This window comes from Zalophus californianus, chromosome 7 (genome assembly GCF_009762305.2).
Source record: "Zalophus californianus isolate mZalCal1 chromosome 7, mZalCal1.pri.v2, whole genome shotgun sequence".
Lineage (NCBI taxonomy): Eukaryota > Metazoa > Chordata > Mammalia > Carnivora > Otariidae > Zalophus > Zalophus californianus.
The window spans coordinates 2,387,610-2,413,950 of NC_045601.1; the positions used below are offsets into that span (position 1 = coordinate 2,387,610).

Below are 26,341 nucleotides of genomic sequence, written 5' to 3' on the forward strand. Positions count from 1 at the left end.
TGAATGAGTAACAACCCCCATGGTGCTTCATGGCGTCAGTGATAACCAAGTCCATTAACGCACAGCGACCTTAATGACTTGTGTGCCTCTCACGCAGAGGAGAGAGAGAAGGGGACTTCTTGGTACAGACTGCTTTTCCTGTGCCTCGATTGGTTTCTTTTAGGGAACTACGAATCTACGTGTCCACTGACGGTTGACACCTTTAATCAGCATGATGGAAAGAAGCCTGAAGAATGTTCTTGTGGTTTCTTTTGGATTTCTGCTTCTCTTTACAGCCTACGGAGGTCTGCAGAGTCTGCAGGTAAGTGAGAACACTTGTGTGTGAACGTCTGTCTCTTGGCCTTCAAGAATCCCCACGGTCATAGAAGACGAGGAACATAGGATTTCTTATTAACAAATTCACCCCCCAAATCCTCTCAAACAGTGGTTTCTATATGCGAGCTTGCAACGTGCAGCCTCACCCACGCCAGCAGGATTGCACAGCAGAGAGTGTGTGCTTGACCCTTGGACACGGGGTGTGGGTCTTGAGTTAGTGATGTGATAAGACATTCTTCACCTTTGGATGGTTAGAGACTCAGGATGAATCATGGTGAATTTTATGGTTTCATGACTTTGGCTTTGTGGTTGGGGTAGTAATGTGAATTTATCAAGTTTCACTAAATTATACAGATTCTAAGCCTCTTTAAGCAATACAGTGAATTTGGACAAAGTGGTCTCTATAAGTTTGACCCCATGGTATGGTGCTCTTTCCTCCTTGGGCCTCTCTAAACAGCTGTTGCAGGGGTCACATGTGCCTGGCAGTAGATTTACTATATCTGTCCCCAGACAGTTACTTTTTTTTTTTTTTTGAAGTGTATTTGGCATAGAGCAGACGGCTCCCCCCCCACCCTCACCCCCGGCCCCCCGCACACCCAGGTCCTCCCCAGTCTGCCTGGGCTCCTGGGAGTAGAAGCACCCACAGTCATTGCTGAGGCCCCTTCTTCCTTGGGAAGACCAAAGATGTTAGGGAACCAGACCTCCAACTCTGGCGTGGGGCAATCTCCCACTGCCCACTTCTCTGCCTTCTGTCCTAGCCCTGACCCAACATATTTCCTCGCTTGCTGATCCAGAATATGTAAACATGGTTTACCTGGGGCTGTCTCCATCAGTCAGGACTCACCTAAGCAAAAGAATGCAATGACATGGACAGAAGTGACCTTAGGCATGGCTGCGTCTCCACGATGTTGGGGGTACCTGCCTGTCCCTTTGGCTTTCATCTGCTCGGCTTCATTCTCAGGCCTCCAGGGGGTGGTACAGACGGTCCCAGGTGTCTCCAGGGTCCCAGCCGTGATCCGAACTCACGCCGGGACCCAGGCGCCCACCTACAAGCGTCCCGCTGCTGCGGCCCTCTCACTCCTGTGGCTAATGGTCTCCTACTAGTCATTCAGATCTCCACTTGGATGTCCCTCCCTCCCCCTTCCCTGCTGCCTGGAACCAAAGTCTGGATGGGACACACCTGTGTGTACTCCCCTGGTGCTGTGGCAGGCTCTGCAGTAACCCCGTGAGTCCCTGATGCCTAAAGGATGGTCACTACTCCTTGACCATGTCCCCCTGACTAAGACAGTCCTCAACACACAGGAGGCAATCGATGGATAACTCTGTGCATGAAAGTCAGCGGTGCATGATAATCTCCAGCTTACCTCCCTTCCCAGGCTCTCCATGGGCTTAAAGATCCGACCCTACTCCACAGGACTGAGCCGGGACTCCTCATTTTGTATTGTGACAGGCTGCCCAGCCTCATCTCCCCAGAAGAGCTTCACGGCTCTGGACACAGCAGTTCAATGTTCCCTTCTGCCTCTCAGCTCAGGATGAGGCCCATGCAAACTCATCCCCCACATCTCCTGCCTCCCACACCTCCCCCCGCTTCCTCAGGTAACCCCCCCTATCCTCCAGATCTGATTTGGTCTTCACTCCTTCTAGAAGGTCTTCCTGACTGCACTGGGCTAGCTTCCCTTGCAGGACTCAGGCCAAGTTGCAATGACCTGTTCACTGGTGTTACTGACCCCTGTCAGCTCCTGTCCACTATGCACTCCTGGAGGGCAGTGGCTGTTGTAATTTCCTTTGGTTTTGCTAGAGCAGTGCACGGAGCCTCTCCTGGTAAGTGCTTAAGGATGTATTTGTTGGGTGAGTTGAGTGAATGTCCTACTTGCTTATGCGAGCAGGTCTTGCATAATTCAAGTTTCACATGCACACGTCCTCATCCTCATACAGTATTCTGCAGGTCTGCTCTTCTATCACATGCAGACATAGGTGTTTGAACACCGGCATTCACGTAGAAAAGAAATTTGCTTTTAAAATTTGATTCCCACTTTGGCTACTGAAATCTGTCTTCCTTTTCAGTGGTTTGCAGTCAGATTTCATTATAAGTGACCAATATACCTTGCTGATTTGCAGCAGCACTGTGTGTGGAGGAGAAATGCCATCGCACAGAAGTGCTGTATGCTTCTCATGAACATATGAGGAGCCGAGCTCAGTAACACAGAATTTCATACATTTGTATTAAGGAAACAAAAGGCTTGGGCTGAACCAACTCTCTCACTCCACACTCCTAGCAACCAGAGTCATAAGCGGAAATGCCCAGATAACCCCTAAGTCAGAGCAGAGTGCTCAATTTCCATCTTCCAACCAGATTACAGAATTTTCATGTCTAGCTGTGGTTACTTTCAGTTCCAAATAATCCACAAATACAGTATGTACCCGCTTTGGGCAAGGCATTGGGAGAGATTTGGAAAGAACAGAATATTTCCCATGTTGGGGGATCGTTGTCAGCTGGGGTGACGTTGCGGGTCACCAGGTGGTATGTGCTAGAAGTCAGGTGAAATTCTAGCATAGGATCAAAGCAGTGGTCTCTGTGGATGACGTTATCCTGGGGCCCTTGGAGACGCTTGATCTACACTTGAAGACTGGGAACCCTTTGGAGAGCAAGGACAAGGAAGGTCAGAGCACGTCGAGGGGTGGGGCAGGAAAGGAGAGAGAAAGAAGAGAGAATCTTGGAGTGGTGGGTGCTGTGCAGAGTCAGAACTCAGCCCAAGGGTTTGGGGTCCACAGTAGACAGAAGGACAGTGAGGAAGTGCCAGGGGGCTGCACCTGCACTCTGCAGGGTCCCTTGCCTCAGGACATTGTCTTGTCAGAAGGGGGACGAGCTAGGAAGGAATGTGAACAGTCCAGGCATTAAAGTACCGGCTTCCAGATCATCTATCTAGAGCTGTGCATATGAAAATACAAGGGGGAAAAATCACACCCATTTCTCAGCCTTAAAGGGGAGGAATGCAAAGCTGTTCTATAGGCTGGAGCAGATGCCACAGGAGGCATGAGGCCCTCTGCCCCACCACGACCCCAGCACCGAGGGCCTCGGGTTTCCCCTCCCGAGGGAGCAGCTGACTCTCTGTTGGGACTGTGCTAGTTTCCCCCCACACTGCACCTGTTAGCTGGGGGTTGGGGAGGGCACCCGCCAGGGAAAGCCTGTTGCTGATGGTCTCAGGAAACTAGTGCTGACCTAGAGCTCTTTCCCCTAGGCCATGGCCCCTCTGACCAGGGTGGTTTTGTCCCCCACAGAGCAGCCTGTACAGTGAGGAAGGCCTGGGGGTGATGGCGCTCAGCACGCTGTACGGTGGGGTGCTCCTGTCTTCCATGTTCCTCCCACCACTCCTGATTAAGAAGTTTGGCTGCAAGCGGACCATCGTCATCTCCATGTGCTGCTACGTGGCCTTCTCCCTGGGCAACTTCTACGCCAGCTGGTACATTCCGCACAACTCCCGCCCTGCTTCCAGGTCAGGCCTCAGGTTCAGCTGCCTGATGACGCCCCACTGCATCCACTTTAACATGAGTGCTGTTTCCTGAAATTCCTCTCTGCTCCTGGACAGGATAATGTGGAGGTTTTCTTCCCATTTTTTCCCATCAAGATGTCTCTGTCCCTTTTGCTGGGCCCATCTCCTCCCACCAGTTCCTAGCCGTGACCTTCCCTCACGTCTGTTGTGGGCCTTGAGCTTCCCTCCCTGCCCCAGGGCACTTTTGTGGCCCCAGGAATGAGAGCTAGACCCTAAGATGTCCAGGGTGAATTTCAGGGGATTTAGCAGAATGTGACCAATGGACCATGGGTCCCACCGTACCTTCACCCCATCACAGAAAGTGAACATGGCAGAACTGGAGCTGGTGCAGGGGCCCAGCCTGAGTCCTGCTTACTCCCTGATTAAGAGGGATCCCCCGGGACCACGCTCTAAGAGCACCGGGCCCCGCGCTCTCATTCCCAAGAACACACCTGTCAAACATCTCTTTGGAGGGATGGCCGTTGTCATCCAGGACATAATGATTATGGTGACTTCACATTCTTCTTTTTATTACTGCCATAGAGTTTTCATACAGAGTCCTCAATGGAGAGGGTAAATCAATCAATCGATGTTTCAAAAATGAATAAATCATTTTAAACGTACAGCTGTTAGAAATACTCAAAAACCACCCAGCCTTACTTGTAATCTCAGCTCCTTGTAGTTGCTTTTCAAACACAAAGAAGTTCACTGGCAGTGAATTTCTCTCTTGCTAATGAACCTGAACCAGAAAGGGAACTGGGTTTGGTCATTTATCTGAGTCTGATGGATGGTGAATCCATCAACATAATAATGCTTATGATGCCCTAGGCGTGGAGCCTCCTTCTCCACAGAGGCAGGGAAGAATGGAGGAAGAGAGGCATTGTCTGTGTTTTATTTTACAGGTACACCTTGATTCCCACCTCCATACTGCTGGGTCTTGGAGCAGCCCCACTGTGGTCCGCTCAATGCACGTACCTCACCATCATGGGAAACACACAAGCAAAGAAGGTGGGAAAAGTTGGCAGAGATGTGGTGAACCAGTATTTTGGCATCTTCTTTCTCATATTCCAGTCATCCGGTGTGTGGGGCAACCTGATCTCATCCCTGGTGTTTGGCCAGACGCCCACCCAAGGTAAAAGGGAATAGGGCTCAGTGATGGCCCCTGAGAGGGGCCCTGATCCCATTCACACACATCTTTATTCCATGACTTGGTCAGGTGAACTACGCAAAGACATGGCTCTCAGCTGCCTGTGCCCCAGCCTCTCCTGGTTCCCAGCTGTTCTCCAGGACAGTCTGTGCAGGTCTGAGGGTCTGTCTTGTCCGCAAGAGCCCCAGCCACTCTGACCCTGCCCTCCCAGGGGCAGGGGGAGCGCTTGCAGAGCACTGCCCGGCGGAAATGGAGGGCCACTGCCAGTGGAACTTGGGTTCATGGAGTCATCACTATCCTTTTAGACCAAGAACAGGCTCAACTGATTTATTGTCCCAAAAACTGATCCACTGTCCAGTGTCTTAAATGTTCCACGTAAGACCAGTTGTCCCTTAACTGACTTCAACATCCGATGGCTGATGTCTTAACTCACGTCTTTACCTGACCTTGCCCAGACATGGCTGTAAAGTGTGTATCAGTTTAATGTCTGCACCCTCTGATGTCTGAGGTTATTTAAACCAAGGGCAGAGGAAATAAATCTCTCCAATGCTCACAGGCAACCTTTATTCATGGGGTGGGGTGAGGGGGAAGGTCCTAACTCCTGACTCTTACCAGGATTATCCCTCCCTCTCTGTCCTGGACCTCCACCCTGCCATCCCCTATGAAGTCCCACCTTTGGGAGACTCCAAAACCCTCCTTCCCCTGTTTCTCATGTGATGTCATCACTTGCTAAGTGCATCTGAGGAAGGGAAACCATCGGGTGGATGGATACCCATTTTTACTCAATATTGCTTATCAAAGTCAGCAATAATACAACAGAAACTGGGATTAAGGTTCAGTCTCTACAACACGACTGGTGCGAAATGGAGTGAACAGCTGTGCTTTTAAAGACATTCAGGCAAGTGAGCTTAATTCTCCAAGCCATCCCCAGACACAGACTCCGAGGAGTGAGGCATCCCAAGAGCCCTGCAAGTCTTCTCCGCCTCCCTCCAACCCGCCTCTCATTGTCTGTGCTGCAGATATCACCAGCCAAGTTCTGTGTGATGAGATTTCTATTATGACAACTGTTCTTTCTCCCATGACATCTCCCCCCTCTCTCCAGAGACTCTGGCATGGTCTGAGAGTCGTTGATGGTGCACATTTTATTCTTTTAGCAGATAGGGAGACTAACACTCAGAAGAAGGAGGAAAGGACCTGCCCAAGGTCACGGAATGGCTTCAGATGAATCTGAAAGAGACCCCCCCATTTCTAACGCCTATCCTAATGCTAATGTACCTTATTTCTTCTTGATTAGTTTGGAAATGGCGAGCATTTTCCTTATGTCCAGAAAGTCATACAACAAGCAGCCAGCATTTATGGCACATTTGTCTAGTGTCTAAAATCATGCCTACAGATGTGTGCCCAAGAGGAAGTGTGTTTTGAGGTACTTGGTCACACAAGCCCACATCCCCTGACTTTGACCCATCGTGACTCTTGCCTGTGGGGTGTCCAGGCTCCTGTTAGCCACGTGCTTCATTCCTCATGCCCTTGGTCCTACCCATTTCCTGTGTTCTCATGTCACCTTTTTGCTTCTGATGGCACAGAGGCCATCCCAGAGGAGCAGCTCCTGTCTTGTGGGGCCAGTGACTGCCTGATGGCCGCAGCGTCCACCAACAGTACCCAGCGTCCCTCGCAGACGCTCATCTACACCCTGCTGGGCATCTACACGGGTACGTGCTCACAGAGGGCAGAACCCCAGGGAAAGCAAACCTAACTCTTTCCTGTGTTGAAAAACAGTATCTTCCCAAAGTGTAAATATTCCTGCAAAATGTGTTCAGCTGGGTTGTACTCAGGTATTTTCCATATGAAATCAAATACAGCAGAACAGGGCTGTCTAACAGTTTCCTGTGATGATAGAATCGTTTTTCTTTTGCAAAGTTCAATACAGTAGCCAGTGGCCATGTGTGCTTATTTATATTTTTAACTAAATTAAAAATACTGTTCCAAAGTTACAACGGTGGGGATTGTTGGTCTCAAGGAATAGCCCAGGCCATGGAAATGCATTTTCTGCATCCTCAGCCCCCTGCATGCGGTTTCCCCATGGGTGCCTTCACCAGCTCTGCCCACAATTTGGGAGGGGGCTGGCTTTGTGAACCTGGTGGTCCCAGGAACGCCCGGCCAGCACGCCGCGGCAGGACGGGCATGGTGTCACATCAGGCTGGTGAGATGAAGCAAAGAGAAAAAATAATTCAAGTCCTCTTTAGAGGTTGACGGTCCTAAGCTATCGGACTAGAAACGGGGGCTGAAAACCATTCTGAGGGGTTTTCACTGCCTTTCAGAGAAGCGGGAAAAGCATCAGGCTCTTGGCTGATCTGTGGCTCCCAGAGCACTGTCATTAGTGTTGCCAGAGAGGGGAACCTGGCACAGGTACACAGACGGGTATCCCAAAACCAGGGAGGACTGAGAGGGCTTCTGGGTAAAGAGGAAAAGGAGTAAATACTAGCCCTCGATCCAAATAACACAGGGGTGCGTGGCGCGGAAAGAGGGGCAGTCACACCCGTGGGATTAGGAGGGCACAGATGTCCCTCTGGGGGAGTGAATAGTTGTCTTGAATGGAGTGTGTTTGCATAGTCAGCCCATCCACGTGGTTCAAAACGCACCCCCAGGGAGAGGGAAAGCCCCCACTGTCCCTCCTCCTGGCCGGCCCGGCCGAGACCACCCCCGGTTGGTCGTTCCTGGACCCAGCGGCCCGTGTGACAGCGCGCCTCACGCCCTTCCTCTCTGAACGCAAGCGGCTCCACTCGGGTCTTCCCTCAGCTGCTCCCCGTGGGGACTGCCCACCTTAGCATATAAAGAGCTGCTTCCTTCCTTGTCTTTCAACGAGCGGTATCCCCTCGTGTTCAGGATGCACCCAGTTCCCACCCGCCCTGTTGTGGGGAAACAATAAACATAAAGCTCAGCAAATGATAACCTCATAGGACTTCTGGTCCCGAGAAGGGAGACTGGCTCTTGCTGGCAGTTACCTGAGGGTGAGGACGAGGGAACAGTGGCGGTGAGGGGCGTGGAGGGCCCCGGCGTCTCGCAGGGTGTGTGGTGCAGGCCGGAGGCTCTGCTCAGGCTCGGCAGCCTCGCTTCACTTAAAGCAGGATTTGAAACCGATGCCCCAAAGGAGAGAAGGAGTAGCCGGTGGCTCCCAGCTCCTGTGAGCCCCCCAGCACCGGCCCTCTGTCTTCCCTCCAGGGAGCGGCGTCCTGGCGGCCCTGCTCATTGCCGCGTTTCTCGAACCCATCAAAGATGTTCAGCAGGAAAGTGAAGGAGAGAAGAAGTTACCTTTTTGGTCCACCCTGTTGTCCACCCTCAGGCTTCTTTGAGACAAGCGCCTGTGCCTCGTGGGGCTGCTGCCCCTGTACAGCGGATTCGAGCAAGCCTTCCTCACGGGCGACTACACCAGGGTACGAGAGAACTGCACGGGACGCACACACACCCGCGCATCTCGGGGCCCCTGCCCCGGGGCCGGATGGGGGGGGCGCGGCTGCTGGGGCTGGAGAGTGGAGCTTTTGGTTCAGGAGCTCAGTGTCCAGGTCACTGCCCCCGTGCCCCCGGAGCTCAGCATCATCTCCAGGGACCAGTTCTCACTGGAGAGGCGTCTTCAGGGAAAGGGCCAAAGCTCTCCGGGAGCCATCACCTGTAAGTCTTCCTTGTGTTAGGCCTGCCTGCAGCTCACGCTATGCCCTTCTTTGGGGAAAAACATGAAACCCACGAGGAACACTGGCATTCCTTCCCATGCTAGTTTTCCAATTACGCCTTTCGATCTGGAAATGGATTGGTTCTTGGGCACTGTCGCCCTGTCCCTCCCTAGATGCCTGCCTGCCATGTCGTGCATAGGGAAGTCCTCTCTGGGGGCAGGCCAGCAGAGAGACACCTGTCCCCCAGGGCTAGCGCAGCAGGAATGCGAGGCCACCGTCCACCACCATCCCTCGCGGCTGCAGCAGGCTCACGGAGGTTCTGCCTCCATAGCTCCCCACCCATGTGCTGTCATGTCCTGAAGATCGTACTGGGGTGCCATGGGAGGGATGCCTCAGACAGGGGTGGTAGAGAGTGGAGACCCCCTTTTCCAAAAAGTGCTGGTTGGGAGCTGGGGCGCCAAGGGGCCGGAGAGCCAGGACCAAGGCTGCTCCTCGAGGATTGCCCTTCCTTGACCAGGAAACTTCTCTTGCTTCGTGCCCACTGCAGCTCCCTCCCAGGTGGACGTGCCGAACTAGCCAGATGCCCAGTTAAATCTGAATTTCAGGTTAACCACAAATATCTTTTAGGACACATATGCTCCATGCAGGATGCGTGCGTCCTAGATTCTCTCTGGTCTCCCCCGCTCCTGGGACAGTCTTGATGGAGAGTCTTGGAGTTCCAAAGACTAAAGACAAAAATGACAAAACAGTCCTTCGGCATTTGGCCACGGCCCCTCCCATGGGCCTTGCTGTTGACCATGTCGCATGTGACCTCAGCCACGGCCCCCACCATCCCAAAGCAGCAGAGCTTCCTGTCCAACCCCTTGTCTGTGTGTCTGTCCTGATTCTGCCCGAGGACAGGAGTGGCGGGTGTGGGCGTGAGGGCGCGGGCTGCGGTAGCACGTGTTGTCGCAGGTCTAGGCTGAGGCCACTCTGTACCCCACCATCTGGTGCAGGAGCTCTCCTCTTTCTTCTTGTCTGCACAGAGATCTGTTCATTTTCTTCACAACTGTTTCCTTTCTATTAGGATTTTATTTGTGGAGCTGTTTTAGATTCATGGCAAAGTTGACAGAAGGTGCCTGCCCCCCGCCACATGCACAGCCTCCCCGTTATCAACATCCTGCCCAGAGGGTACATTTGTGCCAACCTGGGAACCTGCCATGATAGGTCATCATCGCCCACATTAGGGGTCTCTCCTGGTGCTTGAGTTCTGTGGGTACGGACACGTGCGTAAGGACACGCGTCCACCATTATGGTGTCACACCGAGAGGCTTTGCTGCCCTGAGAGTGCTCTGTGCTCCTCCTGTTCATCCCTCCCCACCCTCTGTCAACTTTGATTGTCAACGAGCAGAATAGGAAATGACCAACTCCGCCAGGAACTGCTCCAATGGGCTCCACGTAATTCCTAAGAACCCCACAACATACGGCAAAGGCTGCATGGGGAGAATGGTGTGCAAGTGTCTGTCCTTGTTAGTGCCCACCCACCCTGGGCGTGTTCTCCTCCCCGGGGGGCGGGAGGCCTAGGTGAAGGTCCGGGCCAGCGCAGCACGTGGGCCATCCCACCGCAGAACGCGTGTCACCCATGATCCCTGACCCAGACTCGCCAGCGCACCTTGCGCGGCCGGTAACCTCCCCTGTGCTTCCCCTGCAGTCCTACGTCACCTGCGCCCTGGGGATCCCCTTTGTCGGGTACGTGATGATCTGCTTCTCGGCCACCAACTCGCTGTGCTCCGTGCTGTACGGAAGGCTCTCCCAGCACACGGGCAGAATCGCTCTCTACGCGCTGGGTAGGCGGACCCGACGGCGCCCACGGGTGGGAATGGTGGCGGCTGGACGGCGGGGCTCGGACGGGGGCCGTGCTTGGCTCAGCCGGGGTGTGCTGGCTGAGTGTGCGCGGCAGGTGGGGAGGCTTCCTGTCCTCGCCTGGCGGGACAAGACTGCGTTCTAAGCAGGACTCACCCATTGTGTCTCTCGGGAAGGGGAGAAGGAAGAAGCAGAGACCGCGTGGATAATGAGGGCATTGACGAGACTGTGACCCGGGCGCCCAGTCCAGGCTCCCGTGTCTGCAGCCGGGACACAGCAAGCAGGGGGAGCAATAAGCACTAGTCAGCGTCCACCAGAGGCCTCGGCATCTGCATAGGTTTTCCCCTTTCATCCTTCCAATCACCCTGTGGGTGGACACTGCCCACTTTACAGATGAGGAAATTCGGGAACGGAGGAGGGTGGCGAGGGGCCCCGGGGCACACAGCCACAGCGAATGCAGTAGGCAGCTCCCCTTTCTGCAACGTCACAAGCTGTTCCATGCTACATTGTAGTCATAGACGCCCCAGTGTCTGCAGGAATCATGAGGCCAGAACTCTTGACACTGGAGTAAAGTCAGGAGGAAGGAGCCTGGTGGTTTTGCCCACCTCTCTGCTCACATCAGCACCTGCTAGGGAGCCCAGCGACGTCCGCACGCCCCCAGCACTCACTGGGAGTCCAGCACGCTACAACCCACCCCACCTTCCGCCACTCTGGGGTCCCCTCAGCGGGGGCACGATGACACTCCCTGCAAGGTGCAGGGGCTCGTCTCCCCAGCCCTGCCTGGACAGTGAGGGGCCGAAGATGAGCAGAGCGGCTCCCCCTGCCAGGTGCACCCTGCAGTGAGAGACTGTGAAGGGCACACTAGCCGGTCTGCCGGCACGTTCAGTGTCAAAGTCCAGCTGAAGAAGGCTGTTTGGTGTTTCCAGGAAATGTTTCCAGGAAACATTACTTATATGTTGAAGCAAACAAAGAGGTTCCCTGAGCGTCACCTGGTCCAAGCCTCCCCAGGGCTGCGCTCACTTCCTGCTGGCTTCTGCCCTCTGTGCCCACAGGCGCGGTCACCCACCTGTCTTGCATCATTGCCCTCTTGCTGTGGAAACCTCACCCCCACCAGCTGGCTGTGTTCTTCGTGTTTTCTGGCCTTTGGGGCGTGGCCGACGCTGTCTGGCAGACACAGAACAATGGTGAGTCTCCTCTCGGGGGTCCCTACCTAGGCCAGCGGGGGGGACACGTGGTGGGCAGAGGACACACCATCCTGGGGCCCCCGGGGGGAGGTGATGCGCCACGCAGCAAGCCTAGAGCAGGAGGCAAGCCGGGGGGCCAAGGGTGCTCCAGGTGCCTACTTGGATTTGAGCGTTTATTCAGACCCAGAACACAGAAGAAGAAAATCAGCCGCGGGTACAACTTTCTTCCCTAAGAATGGTGGTCCCCTCGTGGCTTTCTGTTTGAAGAGCGTCCCTGAGCAGTGACACAGCCCACATGCTAGATGCTGGAACCACGGGGCTGGAGAGGCCTTCTAGGTACCGTCGGCCCCGATGGGGAGAGAGGTGTGCAACCCCTGAGTAGAAGAGTAGGCAGGTCACTGGGACAGTGACCAAGCAAGGGGCACGGGGGCTGGGGTGCAGTTTTCTGGGGAACTGAGTTGGGGGCGGGAGGGGCGGTCAGCGAGGGCTTGTCTGGAGGTCAGGCCTGAGTCGGGCCCCGGCTGGCTGTCCTCGGGCAGGGCTGCGGTGTGGGAGGCCGCAGCGTTGGGGGTGGTGGGGAGGGGGGCCTGGTGCCGGGAGGGGGCTGCAAGTCTGAGACCACGGTGCAGAGTCTGTGTCCCGAGAGGCCGCTTCCTGGTTCACAGAGCTGTCTTCTCGCTGTTCCTCACGTGGTGGGAGGGACAAGGGAGTGCTCGGGGCACCGCACATGAGGACACAGATCCAACTCATAAGGGCTCCGCCTTAAGACCCCCAGAGGCCCCACCTCCTAACACCGTCACCATGGGGTTAGGGTTCCCCCTGTGAATCTGGGGGACACAAGTGTTCTGGCTGCAGCAGATGGGACACGCCGAGGGACGGGCTGGGCCAGGGTGCTGGGGGTGAGGTGGAGAGCATGGGGGCCTGAGGGGGGCCCAGGCTGCCTGGGGAGGGCTCCAGCTTTGCTCAGCGTTGGTGCAAGCAGCAAGGGTCCAGGGGGACACGACAAGGTCAGCCCCGTCGGGTTATGGGGGGACAAGGGGCTGCGGGTTCACTTGGGGAACACAAAACAGAGCCGTCCGAGGCGGCGCGGCGCAGAGCAGGGGGCCAGGGGAAGCGGGTCCAGGCAGGATGCGCCCCGGCCAGCTGGCGGGCGGGGCGTGTGGCTTTGGTCGGGGCGTGTGGCCTCGGTTGCAGAGTCCCCAGGGTGGGGGGACGAAGGGCAGACAAGCGGAGGCCGAGAGGGGACACTGCTGGGGGACTCGGCTCTGAGAGGTGGTTGTTTGTAGGGTTCACCACTCACCATGACTGCTTTAGATGCAGAGTCAGGGACCCCAGTGAGGACAGGGGAGATGGGGGGATGGGACCGGTAAAGGACAAGGTGGGGGTGCTGAATGAGGGCATGAGGACAAGGAATGGGGGGACAGAGCACAGAGGGGTCCCCCTTGGCCCGGAGGAGGGCTGCCCTTTTTCTGGGGACCAAGGGAAAGGAGTAGGAAGGAAGAAGCTCGGGAAGCCTTGTCACCATGGGGAGAGGAGTCAGCAGGGTTCCCACGGAGTGCCAGGCAGTGGCAACCGTGACAGACTGCATTACCGAGCTACACGGGCAGCCGTGGGCACGGCGGACAGAGCCTGCCGGCCAGGCACGCTCTTCCCCATACGCGTGGGGCCGCAGAGCAGAGGGCCGATGCCAGGGCACTTGCACGGGCCGGGCTCTGAGGGCAGAACTGGGATTTGGGTGCAGGCCCAGAGCCCCTCCGTCCTGTTGGGCAGTCTCGGGAGCTGGCTGGGGGGGGGGGCGGTGAGCCCGTGTGGAGCCGCCTGGTGCCCCCGAGGCTCAGCCGCCCACAGAGCAGAGGACGAGAGGTGGTGACACGCCACCAGCGAGCTTACACAGGGCACAATGTGGGACAGAGGCTACCCGAGGTCGAACCAGATGATGGGGGTCTGTGTGGGGGACACAAGGCCCCATGGGGCTGGGCAATAAGATAGACCCAGGGGAGGAGGGGCGGGTGGCCGCACAGGGGGTCGGAGGGCTGCTGGGCTGCCGGATCTAAGGCTTCTGGATGGGGTGCTGTGCACGGAGCGGCGCACTCCCGCTTCACGGGGGGCCACCTGCGGGAGGGACGTCCAGGTCACCATGCAGCGGTGCTCCAGGTGCACAGTGAGTGGCTGGAGCCTCAGAGCAGAGGTCCCGTGCAGGAGGCCGGCGAGCCCCGGTGGCGACCGGAGCGGGGGGCCTGATGTGGGAGTCTGCGGCAGCCGAGCGGTTGGGGTGTCTGGGGGGCGCCTGTGTCAGCCGTGGGTCACGCTCTCCATGGTGAGACGAGCCGTGGCTGAGGGGTGTCGAGGCGCCACCACTAGGAGGGAAGCCGGAGGCAGGGGGTGGGTGGCACGCATGCAAGGCCGCGGACCGAGGGCTTCCATTTGAGGACGTGACTGAGACTGACAGCCCTGAGTTTCCCACAGGCCCATCTCCAGCCTGGGATGGGAAGGGGGTGCTGGGGGCCCCAGGATTTGGCTCCAAAGAGAGCCTCCTCCCCTCGTGACATCACCGGCCAGCCCCGCGCTGGGAAACATGTGGGGGCTGGAGAGTGGGTCAGGCCAATCCACAAACAGCACGAGGACCGGGGCCTGGCCACTGCCCCTGCCACCAAGGAGAAGCACACAGGACCTCGGCCACAGCGGCCTCGGTGTCCCTGCGGTGGCTCCTTCCTCACGAGCTGCACTGTGGCCAGCTCACAGAACAGTTGGAAAAACATCTTCGCACAAATCCGGTCTGCGGGATTCAGGTGTCCGGGCTTCATGGGCTCCCTACAGCCTCAGGGGTGCAGGTGGCTTTCATCAACTCCCGAAGCGGGTGACAGATGGGTGTGTGACTCCGAGCCATGATGGAATGTAGTTGCAGTGGTCACAGAAACCCGCAGGGTCACTCCAGAGAAGTACCGATTCCACGAGGAGTGGTAATCGGAAAGACCTTAGCTTTTTGGGCAGTCCAGAACTGTAAAGCAGGGACAGGTCACGTCACCCGGGGAGCATCGGGAGAGAATTTCTTTCAGCCTCTGTGTGCAGGAGTGAGACGCCGTGCATTCCTGGGTGCACACGCGCACCGTCTTGCCTCCCACAGCGTTAGCCGAGGCCGCTGAGCTCACGGACAATTTTAAAGCATTTACACATTAAAAGCCAGGCAGCAGACTGGGGTATGGGGTCACATAGTACCACATGCAGTAATCCCCTAGATGTTTCAGACGACTGCTGTGACCATGCCTGGCTTTCTTTCTCCCCAAGACGCAGGAATGATGATGGTTTTCACTGTCCTTTTCTTGCCGAGGACAGAAGAGCCTGGCAGGCAGAGCCTTGTCCAGGGTGTGCAGACGGGGTTAGGTGAGGTCCCGCAAACCCTGGGACAGTCGAGCACAGGGGGTGGCTGAAGAAAGACTCCCTGGAATAAGGGTACTAATTTAAAATGAATTATTTCTGTCTTTATGTGCCGACAAAAAGTAACTTTTTTCAAGGAAACATTGGTGTTGGGGGCAATTGTTCTTTCCATTATCTGAGCATTTCTTTTGGAGTCTAAGCTCGCAGTCATCCTCGCGGGGAGCCATGTTTTCATCCCTGAATCCCCTGCGGGCTGACTGTGCCGGGCTCCCAGCCACGTGGCGTGTCCACGGGCTCCTTGTATTCACAGAGACTGCAAATTTTGCGTAGCTCCCGCCACAGCCCCCAGGAGCAGCTCTCTCTCATTTTTGTTTTGTTTTGTTTTGTTTTTAAATACCGGGTTGGATTTGTCATCTTATTCCCCCGGAACGTGTGTCTCTCATTTGGGAGGACACGTGAGGGGGGCCATGCCCTTTCCAAATTAATGAGGCCGAATACGATTCGGTGCAACTTAACCCTCCTCTCTCCATTGCCTCTCAGTTCAGAGCCTGGCATGGAAGCACACCAGATGCCCGAGCACCCTGGCCCTCCGTCTTGGGGCAGCGTTGTGGAACCGCTGCTCCACGTTCCCACGGGGCTCGGGGCGCCGGCAGCCTTGGGAGCCACGGATCTGGGCCACGGGCTCCAGTCTGTTCATTTGCTCTGACAGTTTGGCAAAGAGGGGTGCCATTGCCATAGCAACCCTTGCATGCCAAGGTGCTGCGTTCGAGATTCAGAGTATCTGGTCTAAAAATGCTCGCTTGCCCTGCTAGCCGCCAGAGGGGCGGTCTCAGGCTGATACACACAGAAAATCTGCCTGTGTTGCACGCTTAGTTCACTGAACCTGTCCTCTCCAAGTAAACAAGACTGCCCGATGACAAGTCCATCCCTCCTACGCAGACGGGGGTCAGCCTCTGGTCACTCCCACACATGCCCTCCCGGAGAGGACGAGGCTGGGAGCAAGCCTTCTTTTCTTTTTAAATAAACTTTTTATTTTGGAATAATTTGAGTTTACAGAAAAGTGGCAAAGACAGTACAGAGAGTTCCCATCTACCATTTTCTTAGTTTCCCCTAATGCTACTATCTTGCAAAACAGTGGTATGTTTGTCAAACCTAAGAAATTAATGTTGGTACATGACTCAACTAAACTTTAGACTTTATTTGGCTTTCTCCAGTTTTCCCACTTAGTGTTTCTCAGGGTCCCACCCAGGGTCCCCACTGCATTGAGTTGCCACATGTCCTTGGTCTGAGCTGTCACAGTTTCTCTTCCTTGTTGTTCATGACCTTGACACTTCTGAAGAATGCTGGTCAGGTATTGTAGCATGTCCCTAGTTTGGGGTTATCTGATGTTTCTCATGATTAGGCTGGAGTTATGGGCTTTGGGTAGAAAGGCCCCAGAGTGAAGTGCTCTTCTCATCACATCCATCACTGACAATGTGAACCCTGACCCCTGGCCAGCCCGGTATCTGCCAGACCTCTCCAGAGAAGGGTTGCTGCTTTTCCCTTTCCATAGCCAATTTTGGGGAGCCAGTCACCACATCTAGCCAACAATCAAGGGGGAGGTAATTAATCTCCACCTGCCAGAGGGGGAGTCTACAAAAATCATGTATAATTCCCTCATTGGGAATATTTGTCCCTTCTCCCAGTTTATTTAGTTATTTACTCAACCATTTGTCTTCATTACTATGGGCTCATGTACGTATTATGTCCTTTGGGTCACAGTCCAGTCGACGTTACTTGTTCTGTTGCTCTAACTGTTCCAGCTTTGGCCACCGGGATGTTCTGCCGGCGCCTGTGTCCTTCTTCTGGCCATTTATTTCTGCTTTAGTACTTCCCCACCTCCTGGTACTACAAACTATTCCAGATCCATCTCCTGGGACAGCACTAGCATCACCCGTTTCCCCACGGACCCTGGGTTCATTTGATTGAATAACAGCTATAGAAAATAAGATCTGAGTGCCGGGCATGCTCACTGCATCTGAGATCACAGGCTTCTGGGGCCAGATGGGGAGATGGATGTGTGCGTGCTGACCCACGTGCACGTATGTCTGTATGTCTGTATCTGCCTGTCTGTAGGGACATCAAGTGAGGATAAGTCCACACTGGGGTCCCCGACTCCCCTCCAGCACCACGGGTTCATTCTGGCCCTCCCCCTGCTGATCGGTGACTTCCCTCTCTGACAAGGAGAAACCCGGCTCCCACTGTGCGCGCCACATTGCTTATTTGTTCAAACCTAGTCTACATGTGAAATGACTTCAGAATTGTTGAAATATGACTTTACCTACTTTGTTTTCCTCTTGAATGTCTTTCCCCTCTGCCCACTATGTCCCTAAGTAACTGTTGGAATTTGACACAATTAATGTGTTGCTTTCTTTATGTTCGGATTAAAATAGGATCCAGATCATGAGTAATTTCCTGAAAAGCCCGACTCGGTAGTTTATAATCATCACAATCTAAATTTAATCTTGAAATCTAAAGCTGCCAAACTGTATATCAAACACATTACTTTAAAATTAGTGTTGCCATATTTCTAGAATATTCATGGAATTGGGGTGTGTTTGCTCTGGTGCTGTACCTGTTAAGGGCACCCCAACTCCTGTTGGCCCCAGATCACAGAAACACCTCCCGCTCACAGTCATTGTGTTTCAAACATGGATCTTCCTCACTACCATCTCATGTTTGGATCCGGTTTCAATGTCACCCTCTAACAAAAGACAAGCGATCTTTATTTAGTGAGTTAGTTTGTATTTAAATTCCAGTTAGTTAACATACAGTGTTATATTAGTTTCAGGTGTACAATATAGTGATCCAACATTTCTGTACATCACCCAGTGCTCATCGTAAGTGTACTCCTTCATCCTCATCACTTGTTTAAACCAGCGTCCCACCCTCGTCCCCTCTGGTCACCATCAGTACGTTCTCTATAGTTCAGAGGCTGTGTCTTGGTTTCTCTCTCTCTCTCTCTCTTTCTTTCTGTCTCTCTTTTTCCTTTTGCTCATTTGTTTTGCTTGTTAAGTTCCATGTATGAGTGAAATTATATGGCATTTGTCTTTCTCCAGCTGACTTATTTCAATTAACATTATACTCTCTAGCTCCATCCATGTTGTTGCAAATGGCAAGATTTCGGGGAAGCCTGGGTGGCTCAGTTGGCTAAGCATCCAACTTTTGATTTTAGCTCAGGTCATGATCTCAGGGTTATGAGATCGAGCCCCACATGGGGCTCTGCCCTGGGTGTTGAGCCTGCTTGAGATTCTCTCTCTCCATCCTCTTCTGCCTCTCCCCTGCCCCCCAAAAATGGCAACATTTCATTCTTTTTTTATGGCTGAATCATATTCTATTGTATATAAACACCACCTCTTCATCCATTCATCAGTCAGTGGACATTTGGGCTGTTTCTATAATTTGGCTATTGTAAATAATGTTGCTATAAATATAGGGATGCATGTACCCCTTTGAATTAGTATTTTTGTACTATTTGGATAAATACCCCGTAGTGTAATTGTTGGATCCTAGGGTAGCTCTATTTTTAACTTTCTGAGGAGGCTCCACACTATTTTCCAGAGTGACTGCACCAGTTTGCATTCCCACCAATAGTGCACCAGGGTTCCCCTTTCCCTGCATCCTTGCCCACACCTGTTGTTTCCTGTGTTATTGATTTTAGCCATTCTGACGGGTGTGAGGTGGGATCTCATCGTGGCTTTGATTTGCATTTCCTGATGATGGGCATCTTTTCATGTATCTGTTGGCCATCTGTAGAAAGACAAGAAATCTTTAAAATAACCTTAGGAGTTACTAAATCCCAGATCTTGTTATTCGACTCTCATTGTGGGTGTACTTTCATCAAGGTGGCACTTTACAGCCTCAGACCACAAGGGCACCTTCTTCTAAGCCTTCCAAACAGCCCCTTGCTTTCCCAAGCACACGAATGTTGTTTATGATGTACATCTGGTCTTACATCTTTCTGACGGCCTCAACCTCCTGAGTTCTTCCCATGGTAGGCGAACAGCCGAGAAACCAAATGCCAAGAACCTTCTGAGTGCTGACATTTCCAGGCAGGGTTGCAGGAGACCTGGCTGCTGGCCTCAAACCAGTGCCAGAGAAGCTCCTCTTTCTTACATCCCTCCCCGGTGAAATGTAGGGAGGGGTAAAGGGGCAAAGGGTAAGAACACGATGAGAGCAGGCAAAGGAATGCGTGCGAACGTTCCATGTGGGCTCTCCCTCCCGCGCGGCCCAGCTTGCCGGACGGGCAGTCCTAGCAAAATCCCTACAACTTTCCAGACTCCAGCTGCCCCAGAAAGAACAGTCTCTGGTGCAGACGATGGCTGGTGCCCCTGAGGCTAAGGGCAGACGTAGGGCTTGCTGTTCATCTCCCCCCGCCCCGCCCCCAGGCTACAGGACCACACTGATATTTTGGTTTACCTGTTGGCTCATTCATGGGCAAACATGGCATCTTTGCCTGTGCTCTGCTCTGGCTGCAGATTCCCTCCCGGGGTGGGCTTCTGGGTAATAACTAGAAGGAGAGAAGACAGACAGCTCTCTTCATGGTCACCTGGCAGGATGTGGGCTTGGGGTTTTACCCGCTGGCTCCCTACTGACTTCAGGAAGTCACTGTCCATCCACTGGTCCACTTGGTCATTCAGTAAGTACTTTGGCTGACACCATGAAAGCACTGGAATTATTTCCGGTAAGAATGGGACACTTGGTGGGATGCATCGTGGAGAACCTGGCAGAAGAACCACAGGGGGGCCATCCCTGGAGAAGTCTGGCAAAGGGCACTTCCCACCAAGCCTGCCACGCGCAAAGGCACAAGGCCCAGAAGCATGGTCAGTGGGCCCGAAGTAGGGGGGCATGCTCCACAGTGACAGGCGGTGCCCTGGAGTGACAAGGTCAGGTCACGGAGGGACCTGCCCCCATGAGGAGATGCTTGTTCTTCCCCAGAGCTGTGGGCGGGGTCGCCGAAGACTTCCCCGAGTGGGAGTGACATGACATATTTACACTTTGCAGAGATCATCCTAGTAGCAATGTGGGGAGTAACACGGAGCAGAGTAAGACAAGAAAGGAGGAAATAGGTCAGTATGGAGCAGACGAGACACAAGGCAGTGAACAGTCCAGGTGAGACAGGTGGGTCACATGGAGAGGAAATCCAAATGTTCGGAGTCCAAATCCACTAATGGGCTGTGGGCTTCTTGACAGCAGACGTCATGCCTTTTCACGTTTGCAAAACTCAGTGCTGTGCCTGCCATGTAGTAGGTGTAGACAGACAGCAGTGTAGACAGAGGGACAAGGGATCTGAATCCAGCTTGTGTGACATGTGGGAAAGACCCGGCTTTGTTTCTAGACTGAAGAGAAGGCAGTAAGAGAGAGAGTCAGGCTGACGGTGCAGGACAGGGGCTCCATGATGGGGTGAAGTCCTCGAAGGGACGGTAGCAGAGGGGGGGCCTCTGTGCACGGCCTTTTCTGGGCTACGGTGGGTGGAGTGCACAAGGAGAGGTGTCCTGGGTGAAGAGGCGATGCCATGGGCCAGAGGGGAGGGGAGGTGGCCCCGGGCAGCTCAGGACGACAGAGCAGGATGGGCCAGCGCTGGGCCTCAGCTTCCTAGCCCTTAACCCTATCTACACATCAGCCACCTCACTCAGCTCAGGAGATGGGGAGCTTCTGGTTCTCACCCAGGTATATCAAATCTTTTACCATCCTACAAACTGGAACAAAAATCATTAACTTTCATCTAGAAGCATTTACCAGACTGTACTATCCTGCTAGAGCTGTGTCAACAGAGTACAACAGATGGGCGGCTTAAACAACAGACATTTCTGTTTCTTACGATTCGGGGGGCTGGAAGTCCAAGACCCAGGGGTGGGCAGGCTGGCCTCTGCCGAGGCCTCGCTCCTTGGCATGTAGACGGCGGTCTTCTCCTTGTGCCCCCCACATGGTCGTCCCTATGTGTGTATCTGTGTCCTGACCCCTTCTCCTTATAAGGACACTAGTCGTGGGATGAGGGCCCTCTCTAATGACCTCATTTGCCTTAATCACCTCTTTAAATGCCCCGTCTCTGCAATACCGTCACAGCCTGAGGTCCTGGGGTTCGATTGGTTGTGTTTGTTTTTGCTTCTGGACTCCAGCGAAGGGCCAGGCCTCATCTGACACAGGCCAGGCCTCTAAGCTCTACTTCACTTTTCCACGTTCTCACTCCCCGAGTGATAGGCTCGACTAACTCCCTCCAGTGCTAACATTGCATGAGTTCCGAATTGTATGTATGATGGTTCTTCACTGCTAATGAACGTCTCCAGACGTCCATAATGCCCAACGGAAAATAATTCTGTCTTTTTAAGAAGGAAAGGTTCCTGACTTCATTGAGAAAATTGGTCAGTGGAAAAGCTGCACTGCTTTCAGGAATAATTGAAAAAAATCATTTGAGGTTTTGCATCAACATGTTCATGCCGTGTGTCCTCTGCAGTTCTTTACGGCATTCTGTTCGAGAAGAACAAGGAGGCTGCCTTTGCGAATTACCGCCTGTGGGAAGCGCTGGGGTTCGTCATTGCGTTTGGATACAGCACATTCTTGTGCGTCAACATCAAACTCTACATCCTCCTGGGAGTCCTGAGTCTGACCATGGTGGCGTATGGGGCTGTGGAGTACCTGGAGGCCAAGAACCTGGCCAGGCCAGCTGCCTCAGAACAGACAAAGCCAGCGGAGGGGGCGGAAGCAGAGACAGCCATGTGACGGGGTGTCACAGAGAGCTCTACCCAGCGGGCCTCAGGCTTTATAGCTGATTCTTCACAACGGTGTCAGCAGTATTTAGCTGTCCTGAAGACATAACATAGATATATTTTTTTGTAAAATTTTTTCCTATTCTAACAAGTTTTCAGTCTACCATGTGGAGATGGAGAGCATGCAGGAAGGAATCCATTCATGTCAGACACAAAGGAAGAAAGTTGAGTGCATCGTCAGCCAACGGCAAGTTGCTTAGGTAGAACCAAGAGCTCCCCCCTGTTGTACTCGTTGTTGTTGTTTGTAAGAATCGGAAGGATGTGAAAATAATCAGTCGGACACTCTAATTTTACAAATGGGTAAATGACACCCAAGCAAGTCAGCTGACTCCCTCCCAGAGTCAGTGAGTGACAAAGCCAGATGAGAGTTTATGTCCCTTGAAGTTTACAGACTGTGAATTTCTAAATAAATGCAACTATATTATGGTCGTATCTCCCATTCAGATACTTTTATTCTAAATACTCACCTAGCTCACACACACCATGGTCCATCAGATAAGTGAGTTAGCATGCCTGCGACTACAATGCGTAAAGCTAACAACATGATAAACCTGGACCGTGGGCAGATTTGTTACCTGTTACACGTGCACCTTCCTATCAGAACCCACGTCCACCAACAGTCTATTCCCATCCTTGTTGTGTGCAACCCGTGCTAATGTTGGCTTCTGCCTCCTTCTGAGACGTCTTCCTTCTCCCGGGAGCTCAGCACCCTCTGGCACCTCTGACAGTGTCCCTGGGGTGTTCCCCTTTTCCCCCTTTACCCTGAGGTGCCATCTTTCATCCTTGGTCCCTGCCCTTCACCAAGGCTGCTCCATCTGTGTCCCATGAAGGTGGCCCTTCTGCACATTCCCACACCTCCTGCTTCCCTGTGGGCAGCCCCCCTCTGGCCCCAGCCTCCACCCCAGCCCAGCATTCCTCCGGGCCTTTAACAAAGTCCTATCATCTCCCTAAAACCCTTTCATGGACCCTCCCTTCAACAAGGCAAGTGTCTCCAGTCCCAGGGCCCACAGGAGGCTGCCAGGCTCCTCTCCAGGACACTCTGCTCCAGACCTTGGCTCACATGCTTCCTCGACCTTGAGAACCTTCCTGCCCCTCCACACCAATGCACCCAGCTTATGTGGCTGTCCTCACAAGCCTATGCAACTTATATTCTGTTGTATTTATTTTTTGTATGAGCAGCTCCCTCAACTGAACCTTGAGTTCTGCCATGTCTGGGATACAATACCACCAGGCACTTAGTGAGTGTTTGTTGAGTGAAGAAAATCCATCAATAATTCAAAGAACTATTCACCCATTCCTTGGTCTCTCCATGAAATTCCAGCCAAACCCTGCCCCTCACCCACTCCCGCAGTCAATATGAGTTGGGCCCGTTAGCATGGTCTTGTGGTTCCCCCCCCCCCGCCACCGCTGGCTCACTTGCTCCTCCACGGCCTCTGTGGACCCTCCGCCCACCTCGCATCCTCCTCATGTCTCCTCCGCTTCTGAACAGAGGGGCCGGGCCTCCCCTTGTGTCTCCATCAGAACCATTTCTGCCCTCCCATCCTGCCTTCCGTGACTTCTTGAAGCCCTCCGTGGTCTCAGCAAAACGGAGTCTTTATGTTCTCTGAATCTTGTCATGTTGTTTTCCCTTTTGCGTAGCATTTGTCCGTAAGAACTCTTGACCATCTCTGAACGCGGAGTTTCGGTTATTTCACAAAAACTCCAAGGTATTTGTATAGAAGGCCTTCCACAAGGGGTAGATGACTAGCATGGTCCCTCCAACTTAGAGGTTTAGGATTCCGGACATAAAGGATGTGCAGCTCCTGGATGCAAATCAGGATAATTTGGAACTGATCTGGAACTGATCTTTGGTTACTCTCTCACCTCAGAGCCTTTGCAAGTGAGACACCTTCACTTACTTAAGAATCCCTCATACCTTCCAGAGAGGCCCTTGAAGATTATCCTAGAGATAACGGGCCAGATTCTCCTGACCCCACTAGGCATCTGCTGAGACATAGATGGCACTGAGGAGTGTGCCTTGAGCCAAAGGTCCACGGAAAAGGACCCACAGGCTGAGAGCAGGGCCAGGAAGTACGGGCAAAGCGCTGCAGAGAACACGGGGGGCACCAGTCCAAGTCCACGTCCAGCATCAGAGCCCAGACACAGAGGGGACGCAAGCTGTCCTGATATTTTATGTTATTTTATCTTATTTATTTATTTTTTTAATGATTATTTTTGCAAGGCTGGGGATGTGTCCTCTGTGAATGGCGACATCGCGGTTTCTTGACCCAGGGGCCGCCTGCTGTTGAGTGTCTGAGGGAGGGCATGGGCTGACCTGGCTTAAAGGGCAGAAGCTGGACTCTGTCCTGGTGCTGGGGGTGCTCGGGCCCTCCCCGCCCAGAGGGGTCTCCCTGATCCGTTAGACCCTCGAAGATGAGAACATGGGCAGAGGGGCCTGGTCTCAAACTTCAGGCCCAAAGACCACCTTTGTCCCAACACCGAGAGCAAAGGCCACCTCGGTCAGGACTGCGAGGGATAGCACGGCGTCTCCAAGTGCCCCCGCGGCAGGGATTTTGCTGCCTCGGATGATTTCACTCGAGGCTGAGTGTTCGCTGAGCACATGATCCTGTCTGCTCCTGTTGATGCACATGGGAAAGTGTGCCTGATGCCAGGGCTGCCCAGAGCCCAGGCCTCCTCGAGGGACGGGAGGCCTGTAGGTCGGCCCTGATGCAGACACGGGCGGCGGCTGCTTGGGGAGCATTTGGCTGGTGCGAGCAGAGGGTCTCGGCGGATAGCGCTTTCCCATCTGCCCAGCCAGCCGCGTGGCTGCACCCGCAGCTCTCCCTGGAAGATCGCCTACAGCACGAGGGCCTTCTCTCTTCTCTTCCTGCTTTGAACTTCTTGGTGAGAAGAGTTTGAGAATGTGCCCAAGAACCCTGGTGTGGGGCCTGGACAGAGAGTCCCTCCCCGCCGGCTCTGGCCTCTGCCTGGTCAGCGGGTGAAGGATGAATGGCCAGCGCCTGAGGCCACACCAGTACTGGATTGTAGCAGAAAGTAAGTGATTTCATCTTGCTTTTAGTACTCCTTTTCTACAGTGAGAATCTTCGCATTTCATAAGGAATCGTTAAGACAAAGTCTTGTTGTGAACGTCTGTGAAGTGCTGTGTACGATGGGGTGTCCAACCCCTGGATGAAGGTTAAAACACAGTGCTTCCCAAGCATCCCTAGGATTTGATCCAACAACCCTAACTGTCTTGGCCCAACTCCCAGGGCTCAGCAATAAATGCATCCTTGTGTTACTTGCTTAGAGTAATTAATAGGGGCAAGATTTAAAAAATCTATAATGTAGGGATGTATGTCACGATATATCATAAAAAACTTCCTGAAAATTGGAGATACATGTGAAAGAAAATGCTAAATGTAGAAATAACAAAGTTAAAAAGCACCTAAAAAAGAGAAATGTGGTCAGAAATCTAGAGAGTCCCTCCAATTTGCTAAAACGAGCCCAAGTCCATGGGCAGCCACAGCAATAAAAACACCCACAGATTATATAATCATCATTATTGGATGAAAGAAGCCTTGTCAGTGTTTTCAAAGAGAATCATTTTCTGGGTCCTAAAACATAAAGGGATGCTCAGTGAAGAATGTGGGCAAGCACAGTCCAGCAGACATCCGTGTGTTTTAGGGCAGTTTGACATCCAGGACCCCTGACAGAGGCGGAGGGCATGCCGTGGGAATGGGGTCCTGTGAACAGGTGGGGCGAGGGGGGCTAGGAGGCCGGGGAGGGGGGCAGCACTCAGTGAGGGCCTGGTCACTCTCTGCTTCACCCTGCAGGAGACTAGAAGCTTCTACTCCAGAGCTAGGGCCAAGGGCCTTCGGAGGTCCAGCCCTAACCCTAACCCTCACCCTAACCCTAACTCTAACTCTGGCTGGTGAGGGTCTGCTTCAAGCCTAGGCTTCCTGTTCAGGGCATGACACCTGCAGAGAGAAGACACATGGTACCATCAAATGAGAGCTGAGCGAGTATAAGGTATTTGACACCCACTTCCAGCTTCACGTCCACATCAAAGCCAGAGATTCTTCTTCCTCCTGAGCCCCTTTCCAGGCTCACTTCCATGCACCTCCACTGGTCCAACTCCAGACTTCTCCCAGAAGCCCCTCCCTCCCTCCCTCTCTGGTCCACATGACCTGTGTCCCCCGCTCCTGCAGGCAGGTGGGCATCCCAACGTCCAGCCCATCCAGTGACCACCCTGCTGCTCTGGTCCCCCTCCCACGAAGAGCTACCCACAGGCATCAGGCCCACTGCTGGGGGCTCTTCCCAGATGCCTCTGCACCCCAGCTGTCACCCCCCACCAGTCACCAGCCCTGTTTGGGTCACCTGCTATTTGGGAATCTTCCAAGCCCCGTCTCTCCCTGTGGCCTCTGTTGGTGGGTGACCCGACCGACCGACCCTCAGAGTGTAAGGGTGACACATGGCTGTCCCTCCCCATCCACCAGCA

The 26,341-nt window shown here is 53.7% G+C and overlaps 1 protein-coding gene across 1 annotated transcript; it reads left to right on the top strand.

Moving 5' to 3' along the window:
• The first annotated feature begins 173 nt into the window (after positions 1-173).
• On the top strand, positions 174-22,175 carry UNC93A (unc-93 homolog A). Its single transcript, XM_027603310.2, is given in 8 exon segments — positions 174-301; positions 3,595-3,776; positions 4,748-4,977; positions 6,576-6,701; positions 8,212-8,423; positions 10,348-10,483; positions 11,552-11,683; positions 21,552-22,175. Coding segments are annotated over 8 exon segments (1,374 nt in total). The 5' UTR covers positions 174-211; the 3' UTR covers positions 21,818-22,175.
• Positions 22,176-26,341: the final 4,166 nt, after the last annotated feature.